This window comes from Balaenoptera physalus, assembly GCF_965194825.1.
Source record: "Balaenoptera physalus genome assembly, chromosome: 3".
NCBI lineage: Eukaryota > Metazoa > Chordata > Mammalia > Artiodactyla > Balaenopteridae > Balaenoptera > Balaenoptera physalus.
This window is the reverse complement of record NC_138890.1, coordinates 66645448-66664196: the sequence shown is the minus strand read 5'-3', so window position 1 is coordinate 66664196 and position 18749 is coordinate 66645448. Positions and strand designations below refer to the sequence as shown.

Genomic DNA, 18749 nt, shown 5'->3' with positions numbered 1-18749 from the left:
AGTGCTCAGCCTGGTGAGTGGCATGGAGAGAACCTCAGTAAATGCTTATTGAATGAATGATGATGACAGTGATGGATGAGGTGGTGTTGGCAGCAAGGCAGCGCAGAGCAGGGAGAGGGGGGTGGGAGGGAGGATTCTTAGCCAAGGGAACAATCAGTGCAGGGCAGTGGAGTCAAGAAGGCAGGGCGGGCACGGCAGAGGGAGAGAAGTTCACGGGGCAGGGGCACGTGGGAGGGGTGGGGCAGGGCCTGGGTCCCGGTGTGCGTGCGTGTGTGCGTCTGTGAGCGTGCACGGTGGACTCCCGGGGATGGAAGCTGCTGCTGCCCCTCTGTGAACCAGTGGCTTGGGCCTCCCCTCCTGTGGTTCCTGGCCAGTCACGAGGTGTCTGCCCTCTGGCCTCTGGGCGTGGAGGAGGCCAAAGAAGCACAGCCCAGCCAGCAGCAATGGGAGGGGGCCCTGCAGACAGGCCCAGACCCCTGGCTAGATCGGGGCCAGTAGCCTCCTGGATCTTCCCAGCTCCATGCCTGGCATGAGCGGGCCTGTGACATGGAAGGCAAACCCCGGAGTACCAAGGAGCTCCACCGAGAAGCCCATTTTGCCCTGACCTGACCTTTGCTAAGTTGAAAACTGGCAATAGGATGTTAGAGGGAAAAAATAACCATCCCATCATTTGGGTAGAAGCTCAGCCACTGCCTCCAGGACCCAACTGTCCTCCTCGCGTGTGATGAGGCATCGCTAAGACTGCGGCTGGTGTGGAACAGGCCCCGGGCTCTGAGAGAACACTGCAGCCAGAGCCCTGATCCAGCCTCCTGCCAGGACAGGGAGGGCCTAAGGAGAACCCTGGGCAGGGAGGCATCAAAGACCTTGGTACCCTTGGCCCCTGCTTGGTCAGGGTCCTGTCAGAAAAAGTCCTGCATTTTCTTTGTGAGAAACTACCCTTCCCACGGTAGGGATCAGGTGGAGACACAGCTTTCTGCCAGCAGCAAGGCAAAGGCCCAACTGTTTTCCTTTGGCTCTGATCTCCCCTCTTCCTTTGTGTTAATTCACACACTAAAAAGCATTCGAATTAATGTATCTGGGATAAACATATTCGTTTTCTTTTAAATCTGCAAAACCTTCCCATGAACATATTTGAATACATAACACAAAGGCACATTTTCTTTGGGAAACATCAATCATTTCCAAGGTGAAAGGCAGCATAAATATGTCTTAAGTAAGAGGCACATTCACAAAAGTACCAAGCTGGAGTAATAAACAGATTTGGGAGATTACTATTGTGTTTTGGGAATGAATCGTTACTTGTCTGAACTGTGGGGAGGTTGAGGGTGTTTTTAATTTAATGGATTAATCATTTATTTCTGAAGTTTTTGTTCCTCCTATGGAAGCAATGCGGGAAGTTTGCATGAAGTTATAAATCATGTCAGTGTTTGGGCCTCATCTCCGGGAGGTCTGGTCTATAGGGAAGTTATACTAATAATTTGAGAAAGGAAATAGTTGCCTGGAAGGGTTTCCTTTAGCAAACCAGGTCAAGGCAGAGTCCTGGATGGAGAAGAAGCTCCAGAAGATGGTGACCCAGCCTGTATATGGAGGCCTGCCCCTGCCACCAGGGAGTGAGGCAGCTCCAGGGAGAAGTCTATATTTTATTCCTGGCTTGGCAACTTCCTCTGGGTCTTGATTTTCCCATCTGTATATTGAGTTGGAAGGTCTCTGAGGGGCTACCAGCTCAGACCATCTGCGTCCACCAACTACAGTTAAATATGGCTTGAGACAAAACAAAATCTCCCCCATATCTGTCCCATCTTGGACTTTGAATTATATCTGGCCAGGCATTTCCCAAGCATTTGACACATATCCTATCTCAACAGGCCTATAAGGGAGGAGGCACTATTGTTATTCCCATTTCACAGGTGAGTTTACTCACCAAAGATGTATGTCAAGGAAGTACCAGCACTTGGATAGGTACTAGGCTTGAATGCAGGTCTCTCTGGCTCAGAGTTCATGTCTTGGCCCTATGACAGAGGTGTCTCCAGCTCGGGTCTGCGCCGTGCCTTGGGTGGAACAGCGCCACCCAGCTCCTGTTTGCGTGAGCGGTATCCCTGTCTCTTGGGCCCACTGGCCACACATTGCCTCCCCAGCACACCTGCCATTCACATGGAGTCTTCTGAGCCCTCAGAGAGGCAGGGAGCTGGCAGGGCCTCCTCTCCCCGCTTCGTCTTCCTCCCCTTCTTGTCCTCCCTCTGACTGAGGAGAAGCAAGGAGAAGGAACCGACAGAACATTGTTCCCTGTCTGTGTGTCCTGGGCACCGCCTCGGCTCAGTAAGCCGCAGGCCATCTGCCAGGCCAAGAGGGGACCAAATCCCACCACCCACAGCACAGCTGGGCGACCCCACCAATTCTACTCAAGCTGCTCTGGGACATCTTTCATGCTTCTGACTCACGCTTGGGATGACTGACGAAAAGGAACGAATCCCACAGATGAATCTGTTATAGCTTTCTCACATCTTCTCCACGAGATGCCTCAGCAAAGCAGGGCTCCTTCTGTCCTGAGCACAGACGGTGTCTTCTCACCTTCCCAGTCCTCCTGCCCGGAAGCCCCCCGTGCCCACCGCCTCGGTGAGCCTTCCGCAGCGGCCCAGCCCTCCTGGGCCTCCCCCTGGGAACCTGAGCAGCATCGGGCATCGGCACAGTGATCTGCCAAGCCCACCTGGAGCTGGACGACCAAGCCGCGCAGGTCATCAACTTCAGTCCTGCTGCGGGCAGGGGCTGCCCTTATATCTACGCTGTGGGTCCTTCGTTGGACGCTCGCTAAGCCAGCTGTTTCTGACTAGCGTGAGCTCAGCACCAGGGGCAGGGATAAACGAGGCAGGGTTCCTGTCCCCGGTCCCCCACAGTGTGCCCCCCGACAGCAGATCAACACCGACCTGCTGAACGACCACGTCTGGATTCGCCAACAGCAACAGTGCAATGTCCCAAAGGGGAGGATGGGGCGGAGAAGGCGTCAAGAGTCTGGGCTTTGGTGTCAAGATCCATTTTGCAGTTATATACTAATTGTAGGGCTGGGGTTCCTGGGCAAATCACTTAATCTCTCTGAGCCCTAGTTTCCTCATCTGTGAAACAGAGATGGTGCCCAGTAATTATTCAGTAAATGTTCCTACTGTCACTGTGTCTTTAGTACCATTTTACTTTCAACGACATCTTCCCACCTTCCCACACAGATAGGGAGGTTTTTCCCTCTCAGTCAACACGGCGCACTTCATTTCTGGAATACTCTGAAAACCTCGTGTCTTGTTCCCTGGTCAGCAGGCAACGGACTCATGTCCTTGGGAGGCAACAGCAGATCTACCTTAGTACGGTGCTCCCATGAGGGAGCTGCTTAATGGACCCAAATGCCACCCCCAAGTGCCTGGGGGTCAGCCCAGCCCAGGGACCTTGTGGGCGCCTGGAGTGAGGCCCACCCTAATGGCCCAGGCCAGCCGTCATGGAACTGAGCGAAGCGAGCCATGGCATGAGGTGGAAAGCCCACCGCAAAATGCAGGGGTCCCAGCATGCTGCCGCTGACTCTAGTACTTCGGCTGCAAGAGAAGCCTTAAATCTCTCAGCAATTAGGAAATGGATCTCAGGTGGCCTGTCTCTGGATCTCAGTGGGGAGGTTTTGCTATTTAGACTCCCCTAGGCCCCAAGCAGCCTCTTTAGCAATCGCTGGGCTGGGGGGTGGGTGGGGGTGGAGTGGCTGGGGAGGCTCGAACAGAACTCTCCAGTGCCAGCTGCAGAGTCCACTCCCCACTCGGGTAGCAACAGGAAGCAGCCTAGTCTCTCCTTTCAGCCCAGCAACACATGGTGTCCGTGGGCCTGGGCCTTGCTGCCGGATTCAGCACCGGGAGGGAGGAAATGGCTCATTCCCATCATGAGCTCTGTCTCAGAATTCTGGGGGAACAGGAGGCAGAAGGGCCCTCCCAGCACCATGGACCTGCCATTCATGTATTAAAGGTGTTTAAGACCACAGAGTCTCCTGCAGGCGCCTGTACACCCCGATTCAAGCCAACAAACACAGCCACAAAGCCCCAAAGGATTAAATATGTCCCAGCTCAAGGGAAATACTAATAAAATATGGCTTCGGCACATATGAACATAAAAATCCCTAAAACATCCTATAGGACAAATGTAGAGGCAAGCTGAGCTCACTCTGTTGTCCTTAAATGGCTTGTCACCCAGGATCCCAGAGGTAAGTGACATTGAACCTCATGATGTAATTATTCTCAACACCACGTACACTTTATCTCAGAGCAGAAGCCCTGGACACAGCTGGCACAAAGGATCTGGGGCTGACTTGGAGCTTTCACATTATTCTCTGGTGCACAGACGCCCTGCTCAGGCCTGCTTGGTGAAAGCAGTGATGTCCAGCTGGGCATGGCTGGACACGTCTAATTTCCCTGGAGTGCTGATCTGCCACGGCACTGTGATGGCTTGTTTGTTGTGATGGCTGGAGTGGCCAGCAGTGTGACAGAGGGCAGAGCACAAGCCCTGGGTCTAGAATGACACCTACCAGTGGTGTGACTCCAGGAAAGTGACCTTACCTAGAGACTCATCCATAAAGTGGGTTAAAAGATACTGACTGGGAGAGTCCATGTGATGTGTTAGCCCAAGGACTGGCCAGAGAAAGTCTCAGAAAACACTGGCTATTGTAATTGCTGATGTGGTCATCAGCAGGGGTTAATTCTTCTCAGTTTCTGGGAGTCCTGGCAACACAGGGGCCTGTGAGAAGCAAAGAAAACCTGCCGAGCCTGCTGAGGTTCTGCTTGGCTGGGCCCAAGCTGAGGCTTGTTAAGCCTCTGGTGGGAGGGAGGCGGGAACCAGCCCCTTTTGCAGAAAGTAAGGCCTCCCAACTGGATAAGTGATTTGGGTCCACAGTACCTGGAGGAGGAGTGGCGTGTTCTAGACACTGTCTGCTTCTCACTGGATCAAGAACACAACAGCTTGCCATCTCCATGTCACTGTAACCGAGCAGGACCCTATGGGGCCTTCCCGGGACAGACTCCCTCCCCAGCCCCCATGTCCTCCACCTGCCTCTTGTCTATAGAGAACCTTTAGACTCCCAGGCCTGCCCTGAGTGCCAAAGAATAAATTTAATCAGACAAGTGAGAAAATGCAGAAAAGAAAACAGTCAAGCAAGACAAAATAATAATAGTTTAGCCATTAAACAAAGTCAAGGACCTTTAGTTCCTCCTCAAGGGCTATAGATAATATTCGGAGCCATGCCCTTTGAGCTGTTTTGCAGATCCTGAAACCCCCACCAGGTGGAAGAAGTTAACTCTATGCTGGCCACAAGTACGTAGAACCCAGACCAGTTGGAACCAGAAGGTTGACGGTATTGACTCCCGATTACCTCACCACCAACCAATCAAAAGAATGTCCACGAGCTGATCACGCACCCCACAGCACCCCACCCCAACCCCCGTCTTTAAAACCTCTCACTGAAAGCCTTCGGGAGTTGGGTCCTTTTGAGCACTAGCTGCCTGGACTCTTTGCTTGGCACCCTCCAACAAACACTGTGCTTTCCTTCACCACAACCCAGTGTCAGTAGACTGGCTTTACCTTGAGCAGGCAGGTGGACCCAAGTTCGGTTTGGTAACATCACCTACAGGGCACACTGCACATTCTACAGGGGCGTACTGGAGATGCTGGGTGTGACCTGCCTAAGTGACTCACCTCCTCCCACCTTAACTCACTTCATCAGAGGACGCTTTGGGGGAAGCCAGACCAGGAAATGAGTTGGCAGACTCTGCCCCTGCCTGCTCGCCCCCCTCCCCAGCCCCTCTTTACTTACAGGAAAGATGGGACATTTTGGGGTCAGGTATTTCTTTAACAAGACAGAATGCAGGAGGGGAGAAGGGTTGTTCTGAGCAGCGTTTGGGAACACTTTGGGGGGACAACATGCATGGAGCCATTTACTAACCATTCACCTGCAGGACGTGGGTCTGGAACAGCTGCTCGTAGCCAGAGGCATGGCAGGTGTAATTGCCCATGTGGATGGTGGTCACCTTGGTGATGTAGAGGGAGTCGTCCTCTCCAAAGTCCTGCTGGGGCAAGGAAGACAACAAGATTGGCTTCTCTGTTGAGTAGCCTGGGAAGGATAGCCAGGTCTCCGGTTTTGCAGGAAAATAGAAACCCTGTAGCTGCGAGAGACTTCCTTTCTGCCTGGCCCCCTTACTCAGCCAGAGCTCCCTGCAGGGCTGGGCAGCAGGACCTCCATGTCTCTTCCGTGTTGCTTGCCCAGACCCTGTACATCCTTTTAAGATCTTGTTCACCTTCTCTGTGAGGTCTGGCTTGAACACCTTCCCCAGCACCCTCCCTCTCCATTTCTACAACTGGGCTCACCTGCCCCTCCTGTGCTGCTGCTTGGCTGGTTTCCTGGGCTCTTGTCCACCTGTTGAGAAGCTCTGGCAGGCGGCCTCCTTTAGGGTCAGCCCTCTTTTTCTTAAAGGGCCAGATAGCAAACGTTTTTGGCTTTCTGGGCCATAGGGTTTCTGTCAACTACTCAGCCCTGCCTTGTAGCATGAAAATAGCCATACCAATGCCTAAATTAATGAGTATTACTATGTTCCAATGAAATTTTATTAAAAAAAAATGTGGTGGGCTGCCTTTGGCCCATGGGCTATAGTTTGCCTACCACTGGTTTAGATCTCACCCCCATCTCCAAATAATTTCAGGCAGCTTACAGAGATCTGGGTAACCTAAGAGAAGGGAAATTGAACTCTGAGGAAAATGAGGGCAAACAAAAAACAAGGGCAGGGATGTACTAGAGCAGAAGGGGCTGATGCCAGGGGTTCCATGAGAAATGGCTCAGTAAGCCTTGTCCCTGTGACCTCTGCAGCCTCACAGAGTGGGATCTTATTTGGCCAGCACATGGGGAGGGATGGGCAGGAGGGGGCTTTGAGCTGGTCAGAGTCCCCTGGTGAGCGCTGGGCATGCAGCACTCCCCCAGGGCCTTTCCAGCCAGCTGCCTTGTCTCCTGCAGAACAATGCACAATGCTGGCCCTATCCAGGCACCAACTGCAGACATGCTGGGGAATGGAATTACCGGTGTTTCAGGGAGACCTTTCATCAGGTTTGGCTTTAGCTAGCAAACATCTCCGAGGTGTGGTGCTCAGAGCTGACGGGACAGAGGAGGTCCTGGCTCCCTGGTGAGAAACAGGCCTGGGCAGTACTAGCTGTGAGGAGTGATGGGGGAAGCCCAGTGCTGGCACTCAAGATACTCAGGTTTTAGCTTGAACTCTGGCACTGATCAATGTTCCCTCATCCCTCTGGGCACTGGCTTCCCCACCTGTAAATTGTGGACAATTTATATGCCCTATCTGCCTCCTGGGGTGATGGGGAGATCTGGCAAGAGAATGCCCACGAGTACATTTTCCAATGTGGGAAGTGTGACATACATGGGGGCTGCTACTTTTCTTATTATTAACAAAAGATGCAAAACTCCTCTTGACCCCCTGGAGACAACACCAAACCATCCCTCCCGTCATTCTCCCTGTCCTTCCTGAGCTTCCTTTTTCCACAGAAGCAATCTCGTGGCAGGAGGGACGGAAGGCCACCAGTCAGTGTGGCACAAGGATTGTCCAAGGGCCCGGCCACAACCATCATGAGTCCTTTAAAGATGCTTTCTGGCTAATTAACCCAATGAAGGGTGCAGGCCCAAGAGAGGTTTGGGTTAAGGCACAGGTTGGAAGGTGGAGAGTGGATGCATGCAGCCTGCTTTCAGTATCAAGGAAAAAAATACTCAGAAGTGCTCCCAGTGGAGTGAAATATTGGAGAAGGCTGCTGTAAGAAACCCTTAGAGTTTTCTCTGAAACATTGCTCTGCTGTAAAAAGCCCCATTCCTATCATGCAGTGGAAGCTTCCCTAATAAAAATAAAACACCAGATAGCTTATTTGTCCTGTGGCATAACAGAGTCATAAAGAGTTCATACCTGAATTGCTTATGAAAAGTTAATGGTTAGTCAGTTCTGGGGTTGACATATTTCTAATCTAAGTTGTTTCCTGTGTCAAAACCTAAGTCTGCAGGAAAATACATTTTGCTTGGAGTCTCAGTGGTGGAATGGCATCTCGAAAGAGGGCTGGGGAGCTGGGTGCGGCCCCACCTTGGGGAACCTCAATACCTCACTTGGTTGGTTCCTGGACAGACTCCATCCCAAAGCGCAACACCAGAGCTGTTTGTAAGGGGTTTGGTGCTGGGGATCCCCCCGCATTTCCCTCTGTGCTGCCTTCTTGAGCCTTCATACCCACAGCTCTGCCTCACAGGAGGGCCCTTGTAGTCAGTCTCAGGTTCTGGCACCCCCTGCTCTTCTTGCCACCTCAGTGGGGTTGGGTGGTCATGGGACCACAGGCTGAGAAGAGCCCCCAGGCTGAGGTTCCCACAGATCGACTGCAGAGTGGTGCCCAGTAATAACACCAGCTCACAGCCTCCACGAGCTAACTGTGTGCTGGGAATCTTGACATACGTCGCTTTGTTTAAGCCTCAGAAAAAACCTTGAAAACCATAAAGCAAAACAAATGCCCAGTCCCCATGGGGTGAGAAAGTAGAGCTCTCCTGCGCAATATATTCAGAGTCTGACCTTCTCTCACCACCTCCACTGCTACTGCCGTGGGCCAGACGCACGGCCCTCCGCCGCTGCCCCTCTGCGCCGCAGCCAGACCACGCCCCCCTCACTCAGAGTCCCAGCCCTAGAGGGTCTGCAGGGATGACCTGCCGTCCCCTCTCCGCCCCGTCTCCTTCCACGCTCCCTTGCTTATTCCTCTCCAGCACTGCGGCCCCTTGCTGTTGCTCCAACATGCCTGGCATCCTGCCCCCTCAGGAACTTTCTCCTCCTTGTCCCACTGCCCCAGGACTATCAGTCTGGCTTGCTCGACCTCCTTCAAGTCCGCTCATATGTTATCTGCCGGCCCTATCTGTAACCCCCACGGAGCACCTGGCATGCACTTACTCCCATTTAGCATACTGTTTGCCGCGTGTCTCCCCAGCTAGAACGTGAGCTCCGCCCTCGTGCCTGCTGTGCTCTGCCGTGTCCCCAGTGCCTAGCGGGGTCCGACACAGAGTGAGCCCTCAGTGGATATTCGCCGAGCAGACTGCACAAGGCGCTGAGCCAGGCTCTCTGCAGGGGCTGTGCCCTGGTTCCGGTTCTTTGGGTTCGACAATGGAGGCGCCCACCTCCTGCCTTCCTGTGCCCCCAAATGTTACCAATCACACGGGGTCCAAAGCAAGTGGCTGGTGGGGAGGCAGAGAGCTGGTCTCAAGTCTTGTCCCTGCTTTCCCACCCTGCCCCCTTCTCCACGCTGCATCCTCAGGCCTGGGCACACTGGGAGGGCTCAGCTCAGTGCAGCAGGCAGAGCCCGTGCGTGTAGTCCCACACCGGGTTGATGGCTTCTGGGAGCCCTTAACAGAGTTGCTTAACCTCTCCGTCTGGTTTTCCTCACTGCTCCTGGGAGCAGAGGCATGTCCCCTGGGTGATCGCTCACGTGTGGAGGCGTGTGGGTTGCCGGATGCGTTATGGCTCTACTTTGAGCACCTAACTCATTACCAGCCTGTGAGTTAGGCTCTGGGGAGAACCTGACTCTGTACTAAGTAAAATAATGGCTCTGGGCTGAAACAATAGGCATCATATAATTACAGGAAAAAAGTGCATATTATTTTCTGGAGCATGAATACTGGCTACAGAAATCAAATTTACCTCATTAGATGTAAGGAAATTACTTTAAAAATTGATTTATAAGAAGTTACATAAAACTAAACCTGCAATCCTTCTTCTCCTGAAGGTTTTCTGAGGTGTGTCTGAATGTTGCTATCAGTGCTTGATTGCATCTCTGTAACTGTCTTTTTATGGATGGCTTTTTTTTCTTTTGCTCTGATGCACAGAAATGTATTAGCAAAATCAAGGTTCCTTCCAGAAATAAACAGATGCCAGATTAGACCATTCTTTGTATTGATGCACACCTGTCTTTGGAAAAGAGACAGTTTTACTTAAAGGTACGTATTTTTTGCCTTTTAAAAAGCTATTTTCTAAGTATCTGCCCTTAATAAAGTAATTAAATGAAACTTCAGTATTAAACAATATTTAAGCAGAGGCAAGATGGGGGATGTTGTCATAGTGATACATGTGAGTCAGGTCTAAGTAATATGAAAATGAGCCATCAGTGCTGATTATTTAGTGACTAAACGTTAGACACAAGGACTCCAGAGTGATTTCAGAGGTTAGGTTAATGGTACTGTCAGTGTTACAAAGTTTAGAAACATTTATTCAGAGCTTTTCTAGCTCTGCCCTTCTCAGGAGCACTCTTGGCTCTCTTTGGAGAGGATGAAGTAAAGGAGAGGGTCTTTTCCCCCAGGCTGGTTTGACTCTGGCCCCCAGAATTTCACTAACCCTAGCATCCCACCTGCACAAATGCACCCAAACACTGAGCGATGCAGTGACGGCCGGTCCTCAGAGATGTCTGCACTCACATGAACACACACACCCATTATCCAGACCCAGCAAAGACCAGATGCATCATTGGTGGGCACAGACAAACATCCTTGGGAACACATGCAGTAAACATGAGCATGTGTGCACACACATGTTCCAAACCACTGTTCTCTCTACACAGCTGACCCCTCGGACTCACACTGGGGTCCCCGTGTTGGTCACCTCCTTCTCGCCCCTCAGAGGACAGACCTGTCACTCTGCGAGGGCCTGCAGAAGCAGTCCTCTTGATCAAAGTCCTCTTAAAAGAGAAGTCCCTGCAACTTGAAGCAATGCCTAAGTGGCCACTGAGCCCCCAGGGGAAGGCTGCTGTGGACAGTCACGTTTGGCGTGAGCAGCCTGGAGTGGGTCTGTCCTCCTGCCCACTCCCAGGCCTGGCCCAGGACAGGGAGCCACAGGTGTGGGAGAAGGCTCTGTGGGCAGGCTCCGGGCTTCCCCAGGACTGTGGGGAGTGTGCAGTCACTTGCTGCCTGGGGTTTATGTGGTCAGTGCCAAACGGGAGGCACCTCATCTCTCTGTGCACCCCTATCCTGTGCCCATGTGTGGCATGGTGCCTGGTGCATAACGGGAGCTCAGTTAGTGTTTGCTGAATGAATGGAGGTGTGTCAGCCTAGAGTGCTGGCTCGTGGGGAGCCACAGGAAGTGAAGTGAAGAAGTAACGTTACCCAGAGAGGAGTCTGGCCTTTGCCCTCAGCTCTTGGGAGGTGAACTCTAGGCCTTGGGATGTGCCTTTGTTTGCTTGAGCAAACCAGAGCATCTAACAATGTGATTTATGATGGGAGCCCTGCACCACGTGGTACCAGCTCTGCCTCCTGCCTCCTGGCTGGATACTAGGGGTCAGCCATGCGGGCAGTATGGGATCGAGTGCTAGTGAAGGCTCTGGACACAGACTTGGGTGAGCTTCCCTGGTAGGTATGTTGTTACACGTCTATGCCGGGAACCATGACCGCGCCAGGAGACAATGGAAGCTCCGCACTTGGACCCTCCTGGACTCTGTCCTGTGGGCTTCTTCTCCTGGCTGATTTTAATCTGTACTCCTTCCTGATGATAAACCATAACTGTGAGCATAACAGCTGTCAGTGAGCTCTGTGAGTCCTGCTAGTTAAATTATTAAACCTAAAGGTAGCTTGGGGAACTCCCCAAACTTGAAATTGATGTCAGAGTGAGGCCGTTCCTGTATGAACTGCTGTCTCTAACTTTGTAATTGGTTCCAGAACTCAAATGGGGGAGATTCTGACCCAGTTGTGTGGATGCTAATAAGCATTTGCCCTGGGGACAAGCTTGAGTGTCTGAGTGCACACAGGGGCCTGGGTACCTGTACGAGAAGGCTCACGCCAGAGACATTGCTTTGAGCACCAGCTCGTCCATCCCCAGAGGCCAGAGGGCAGACACCTCTTGACTGGCCAGGACTCTAGAGTATATCACGTGGATGAGTGGCAGCTCCTGGGGTCTTCCGGGGAGTTGCAGTCCTGAGCCCCTGAATGGGGCTTCAGATCCTTAACTGATCAGCCCTGTGTGCCCAGCCTGGGTGGGAAGGGACTCAGGCGCTAGACTGCCCTGCAGGGTCAACTGAAGTTCCACACCATCTCGAACCTGCTGCCTTCATCTGGGAACCCTGCAACCCTCCCCCCAGGGTCACTTGCATCATGAGTCCCCAGGCCTAGAGGGCCTTACCAGCTCCTCTAAGCTGGGTCACACTCCCAGCCAAGACAGCTGATAGGCATTCTTGCTGTTCCGGAAACACCCCAGGGAGGATTTGATTAAATTTCCTTCCATGGCTCATTTCAGGGACCAACAAGGCTTGCAATCAGGAATTTTCTCCTGCTATGGTGTTTAAAAATCTTATACACCACTGGAGGGAGTATAAACTGGTGCAACCTTTTTGGAGGGAGATTTGGCAATATCCATCAAAACTGAAAACATGTCCACTCTTGGATATAGTTATTCCACTTCTAAGAACTTATCTTACAGGGCTGCTTACACAAATGTGCAAAGAGGTATGTATAAGGATGTTCACCGCAGTATCGTTTTCATTAGATAAAGCCTGAAAACAGCCTGAATGTGAGCCCCCCTGCGTAGGGCTTGGGGCTCTGCATTCAGGGTCCGGAAGCTGGATCAGAACCTTCCTGAGGGACTCTGTACCTTTGAGATGGGGCCAGAAGAGGTCACTGAGCACAAGTAAAGCCTTGAAGCTAGTACTATTGAGACAGGTTGGGACCTGGGCCCCTTTGCTGCAGTGCTGCAGTGCTTGCACCTGGACACACCTCTCCTCGAGCAACAGAATACAAAGAAACTGTATGGGACTAAAAATAACTGCGTGCATGCGCAGTTGGGGCAAATTCCGGACAAAAGATACAAAGAGACCAAAAAACCCAACTGCCACTTTTGAAGAGCCTGGAGCAAAACCAAGGGGTCGGAAGCAAAGCAGGGTACTGCGTATGCCCTCTGCACACAACACCACCGAAGGGGTGGGCAAACCACGTAAGCTGGCCCTCCAGCCCGACCCCCCTGGACACACCCCTACTCTCACCTCATGTAAAGAACAAGCTCCCTGATTCCACCCCGCTCAGCTAGTGAGCCAGCAAGGGTTCCTGTTGTTTGTTCTCGCTCCCCGCTGCTGCAGCAGGGGCCCCAATAAAGCCTTGTCTGAATTTTTTGTCTGGCCTCTGATCAATTTCTGTTGATTAAAGAGGCCAAGAACCCTGGTCGGTAACACTATGGGGAAAGAGGGGTGATCCTGAGGCGGCCACTGAGAAAGCCAAGGCCAGTGGAGGTATTTGGGAGGGCAGAGACCCCCGTGAGTTCCACAGGCTGATGTACCATGGGCCCAGGCCCTGTCTCTTGGAGAGCTCTGGCCAATTCTCATGGTTTGAGCTCATCCAAAGCTCAAAAGAACCGGTTGTTCATCTGTAACCAGGGTTTTTGACATGAGCTGGCCAAAGGCTTTGAGTGCTTCAAGTATACTGTTTTCCAAGATTTTAAAACAAAATGTACCCAAGCGTTTAATGAGATTATTTTAATGCAGAACCTACAACCACTGTCTAGCATGTTGCAAACAGCTCTCCATGCTAATCAAACGCCTCTCATCTTTTTACAATAGATTCATGACTGGTTCATACAAAGACAATAAGAATTAAATGAGTCATGAGCTCTTAAATCATTCTCTTTTGGTCTTTTTAATAACTCACTTCCAAAGAAGAGCTGGCTGAGAGCATATGCTTCATTCGAGTTATTTGTTCATGGTTTTACACCACACAGGCATGGGGAAAAAGTGAATCTTTTAACACATCCTTCAAACACTGCCACAAATAATTTCTTTTAATGGGTTTTGTTTTTCTGCTTTTGTCACTGTACTCTGCCTGCCGACATCTGAAAGCCCCCAATAGGGAGATTTGGTGAAAGAAAAAAAACAGCAAAAAAGAGTGGCTTTTTCAAGTCATCTGCAATATATGGGGTTTGCTATAAGCCTTTTTTTTTTTTTTTAAAGAAGAATACAATAGAAAAATGTTTCCTCTCCCTGAGAATATCTCGACCAAACAATTCCACGTGCTGGTCTCAGAGCCTTCTGCCTTCTCTTTGCTGTGGCAGAGGCTGGTGGCTAATGAGACCTCTAGCACCAGACACATGGGCTGCACCAGGAGGGGACACATCCACTGGGGCTTGGACACTGCAGCGGTTACTGTTGAAGCAGGAGGCAGGCCCAGCTGCCCCAGGGTGAGGCCTTGGCAATGCTTGGTGCTAGGTGCTGTGTCCTAAGAGCAAGGAACCCGGGGAGCTCTGGCTGGGGTGTGCAGGCTGGCTGCAGGCCCTGGCAAGTTCCTGGACCCTCTGACTAACAGAACCCCACTTGCCTCACAGGGCTGCGATGAGGATTAAATGCTTGTGAGTGGACTAGCATGGAAACTGGCTCCTGGACACAGCAGTGGCTTAGTACCGATGGTAGAAACAACAGCATTAATGCTAGCAAGGATTCAGGAGTTGGCTATTTTCTGGGACTTTGGGGATGTCTTCTCCCTGCTTCTCCTCCCCTGATGGGCAGCCCCTGTCCTTGGGGATATAAGGGACAGTGAGGAAGACAGTTACGAGGGGAGGGCAGGTGACATTGTTGGGGCAGGGCGTGAAGACTGGGTTTGGGGACGGTCACTTTACTTCCGGAGTAGCTACTGTGTGGTCTGGGCAGGGCGCTGCAGCCAGGGATGGGTTCCACTTCTGCAGAAAGTGAGGCAGCCTCCCCCTCACCTCAAGGACACCTAGTGTGGAGGCCAGGGTAGGGCGAGAAGTGTATGGATCTGCCTCAGAGATGGGCCCCCACCCCAGCCCCGATGCCTGTCTCATGGGACAGGCCTCGGGAGACAGGAAAGATGGAGGCTCTGTGGTCCAGGTGAAAAAGCAAGGTTCCTGGCTCCTGTGCAGGGCTCTCATGCCCCACACGTCCCTGCTTCCCACACAATTTCCTTATCACAGCACTGTATGTCCCCAGAGCCCAGAGAGCCCTCAGGGGGCACCTGGCTGGTCCCCTTTCCGCTTGGGTACCAGTGGTGGGAGGCATCTCCCTGCCTCCTAAGGCAGAGTCCTTCCTGAGGGTAAACTTCCCCCACGGACTCTGGTTGTGGCCCTCCAGCGTGATGGGCTGCCCTCTCCCAGGTGACACAGGGCTGTCTGAGCAGAGCAGGGCCCTAGGCTGGGCATGCTGACCACAGGCGCACAGTGCATGGCCTGCGGGGTGCGGGCTCGCCCAGGCACGCCGGCATAGGTGCTCTGCTGGCCGGCAGCCTGGCCTAAGATCAGGGCAGGTGGTGCTCAGGGGGCTGCTGTGCCTGTCCCCTGCCCTCAGCTTCTGAGCTGGAGCAGTGGCCGTGGGTCCTTGAGGGCTGAGGTGGGGGCCACAGGGCCAGGTCTGAAGCTGCCAGACCCACCACTGCTTCTGTAAAGAGCCCAGCAGCTGGCCAGGAAGTAAACAAATTACAGGCCCCCCTTTGTGAGCTCTGGGGAACGTGCATGAGCAGAAACTATTGATTTCTTATCATGCAAACAGAAGGAGGTATCATAATCCAGAGACCTGCTGCCGGGAGGTGAGGCAGAATTCCCGCCCCTCCTGGGGAGCGCCTGTCTCGGGGGCCTTTGCACTCCTGGTACCTAGTGCTGCCCTCTGCTTGGGGGGTTTGTTTTGCCAGGTGGGGCTGAGGCAGGGCCCCTCATGGCCTGTGCTGCAGTGAGGCCGAGGCATCCTGCAGAGGGGGGCTCAGGCATCCCGGGGGCGGGGCACAACAGGTCTGTGCTACCTTGCCCCCGCGAGGCCGGGGAGAATGTCTTTGCTCTACGCTCTGGCACAGGGCTTGCCACTCGCAGGCACTTATTAAGTGAATCCAGAGGATGGCTCCCCACGTAGGCCATCTGGACGGCCGTGTACACATTGGTGACTCCTGACTGCTCCTGACAGCGACATTGCTCACTGGGGAATCCAAGTGGCTCCTTCTTGCTTGGCTCCGGGCTAGAAGGGTACATTTACTTTCTGATCAAATATTATTCTGATGCTTGAGGCATCCTTGATGTTTGCAAGTCAGAAAAGTTTAATTACATGTGTCATTAGCATGGCATTCTGTAATAGCTCTGTGACTGAATTCATTAACAGAATTCTTAACAGATAAGACAAGACAAATTAATATTTTGTTGCCCATGAAAGCGTCTCATTAAGAGAGTAGTGAAAAAGTGATTAATATTTTGTTGCCAATCAAGATGTCTCATACAAATGACAAAGAAAGGAGGCCCACACCTCTCGGTGCTCTCTAATCTGCCCGCCTTGGGTTTTGTAAACTGATCAGCTTCCCGTTTGTGGAGCATTTGGGAGCCAGTCACTCATTACAAGGACTGTGATTGTGTTTCATCTCTGACTGTGGCAGGTGGGGAAGGGCGCTGAGATGCCACAGGCTGGGGGGCTCTATGAACCCCTCGATCCCCGATCTTTGCTCGACCAGGGTAGCCCCCCCTGGGCTTTTCTCCCCTGACCAATCTTGCTTCAGAAATGCCCTGTGAATCCTGATGACCCAGCTCCACCCATCTCCAGCCTGATGTCCTCCTGGGGCTGCTCTCCTCACCGTCCTCGGACACGCTCAGCCTGAAAATGCCCACGTGAGGAGGAGAGCCTCATCCCCGTTTCCCCGCAGGCCCAGAGAAGGTGGCGGCCCTGGACTTGTCGGAGGCGGCTGGTCAGTATCGCCCTCCGGATGAATCAAGGCTGACCTGAATCGAGGCGACTACAGGCAGCAGGGGCACCCCAGGGTCACACCTGCCTGACGGGGAGCCTCACCGGACTGCGCTGGCTGCTGTTCAGGGACTCGGGCTGCAAGGGGTGGAGAGTGTTGTCTGGTGGGAGCAGTAATAATAATAATAATAATAATTAGTAATATTATGAAAATGAGAGTGATAATAGTTAGCATGGAACATTATATGCTAAGAATTTCACGTGTCTCTTAATCCTCATTATAACCCTATGAGGCAGGATCTATTATTTATCCCCTTTCCACAGAGGAGGAAACTGAGGCCTGGAGAAGTCAAGTGCCATTTCCAAGGTCACTCAACTAGTAAGTGGCGGAGCTGAGACTTAAAGCCAGATCCTTTTGACCCCAGAGCCTGGCCCTTCATGAGTAGGCTGTGCTGCATCCCTCCCCTCTTAAAGGCAGGTGCGTATGTGTGTGTGTGTGTGTGTGTGTGAGCGTGTTGTGTGTGTTGTGTTGTGTTGTGTGTGCTTGCATGCATCAGGCAAGGACCCCTGCGGGGCTGGCGCTGCCCTGCACCCTCACGCGGGGGTTTCTGAGAAGCACAGGCCCCTGCCTGCTTGTGGGCTGCTGACTTGCCCAGAGCAGCAAGTGTTTCCTGGGAGGTAACAAGAGGCCATTAATCTCCAGTTGCACCCACAATTACCCAAATTGCTAACCTCACTGTGAAAAGTAGAAATTCAATTGAGCTGGTGCTGGAGGCGTGTTCGAGGGAGGGGAAAGACACTCAGAGTAATTTAATTAACCATTGGCAAGTGCATTAAGAGGAGTTCTGCCTCTGCCTTTATTTCTAATGTCTTTAAATAGAGCATCAAGCAATGCACATGGATGTTCAGACAGACACAGGAGGACCTGACCTAGTTCTGAATTAATCACTACTGGCCAAACATGGTTAAAAGCTGACAACCCACCTTGAGAGATATGCACACACAAATGTGCACCCCAGCACACACACGTGCACATGCACACATACACATACACCCTAGTCTTTACAAATACAAACACGCCAGTGCCTTCCCTTGCTAAGATTGCAGACAAGCCCTGGGCACCTCAGGCTCAGAAGATGAAGAACTCTGCCCACCCAGCATCTGACCATCAAGCAGCCACCAGGCTTGTGCTGGTCCTGACATTCAGAGATGGGTGGGATATAGGCTATGCTCACTATAGTGGGGAAATTGCAAGGAAACCATCCTGCCTGGTGTGACAAAGGTGGGGGAAGGGCACTTCTGCCCAGCTCTGCCCAGGGTGGGACTCTATAGTGACCCCCTCTTCCCATCTGCTTCCCCCATGTTCTCCAGGGCACATCCAAAGGGGCCTAGAGAGTAGCAGAGTTCCAACTTTGTGGTTCCTGCAGGATTAAACGCTGGACCTCTCTCCCCACAAAGCAGTCTCAGAGTTGGAAGGGATCTTCAAGGTCATGGGGTTTAGCTGCCCTCTTGTGGCTAGCAGCATTGTTTACCGTGATCCTGCTTGAGCTTGTATGCCTCCAGGGATGGGGAGCTCACTGCCTCCTGTGATGCTCACTCCAGCTCCCTCTGCCCTAGCACCTCCCTCACCACCTCACAGTGGCTACAGGAACTGACCACTCATCCCACAGGTCTTCCTTCTTGGGGCCAAGCAGCCCATCCTGGGTTGGCCTGTCCTGAGCCAAGGAGACCAGGGCTGCCCCTTTTCTGCCTGAAACTTATATTCCTGTCACAGTAGCTCAAGACCTGTCAGCCATCCTGGCAGCGCCCTATGTGGGTGACATCACTCCATCTTCTCCCATGAACTCCCAGGAAGCCACCTTATCCTGTGCCAAACCAGGGCCAGTGCATATTCTTGACTCAATCCCTTTATTCCTCAAGTCCAGTAGAAGGGAGGCACCGATAATGTTGCTCTTCTAATAGATTAATTCACTGAGGATCAGTTTAAGAAATTGTCCAGTCCTAAAGGCAGAGTGGGGTGATGCTGGGACCCCAGT

At 52.4% G+C, this 18749-nt stretch overlaps 1 protein-coding gene and 1 long non-coding RNA gene across 9 annotated transcripts in view; one reads left to right on the top strand and one right to left on the bottom strand.

Annotated features, from left to right (window-relative positions):
- Positions 1 to 18749, top strand: part of LOC309657420 — a 1054509-nt gene that overhangs the window by 308332 nt on the left and 727428 nt on the right. The gene's annotated exons all lie outside the window — the stretch shown is intronic.
- The window catches only part of FSTL4 (follistatin like 4), a 734694-nt gene that overhangs the window by 49938 nt on the left and 666007 nt on the right, over positions 1 to 18749 (bottom strand). For 7 of the 8 annotated variants that reach the window (XM_082454719.1, XM_082454713.1, XM_082454715.1 and 4 more), the window contains one exon: positions 5954 to 6077. In XM_082454719.1, the coding sequence (XP_082310845.1) occupies positions 5954 to 6077 (124 nt within the window). The remainder of the gene's footprint in view (positions 1 to 5953; positions 6078 to 18749) is intronic. The other variant, XM_082454717.1, reaches the window with a different exon arrangement.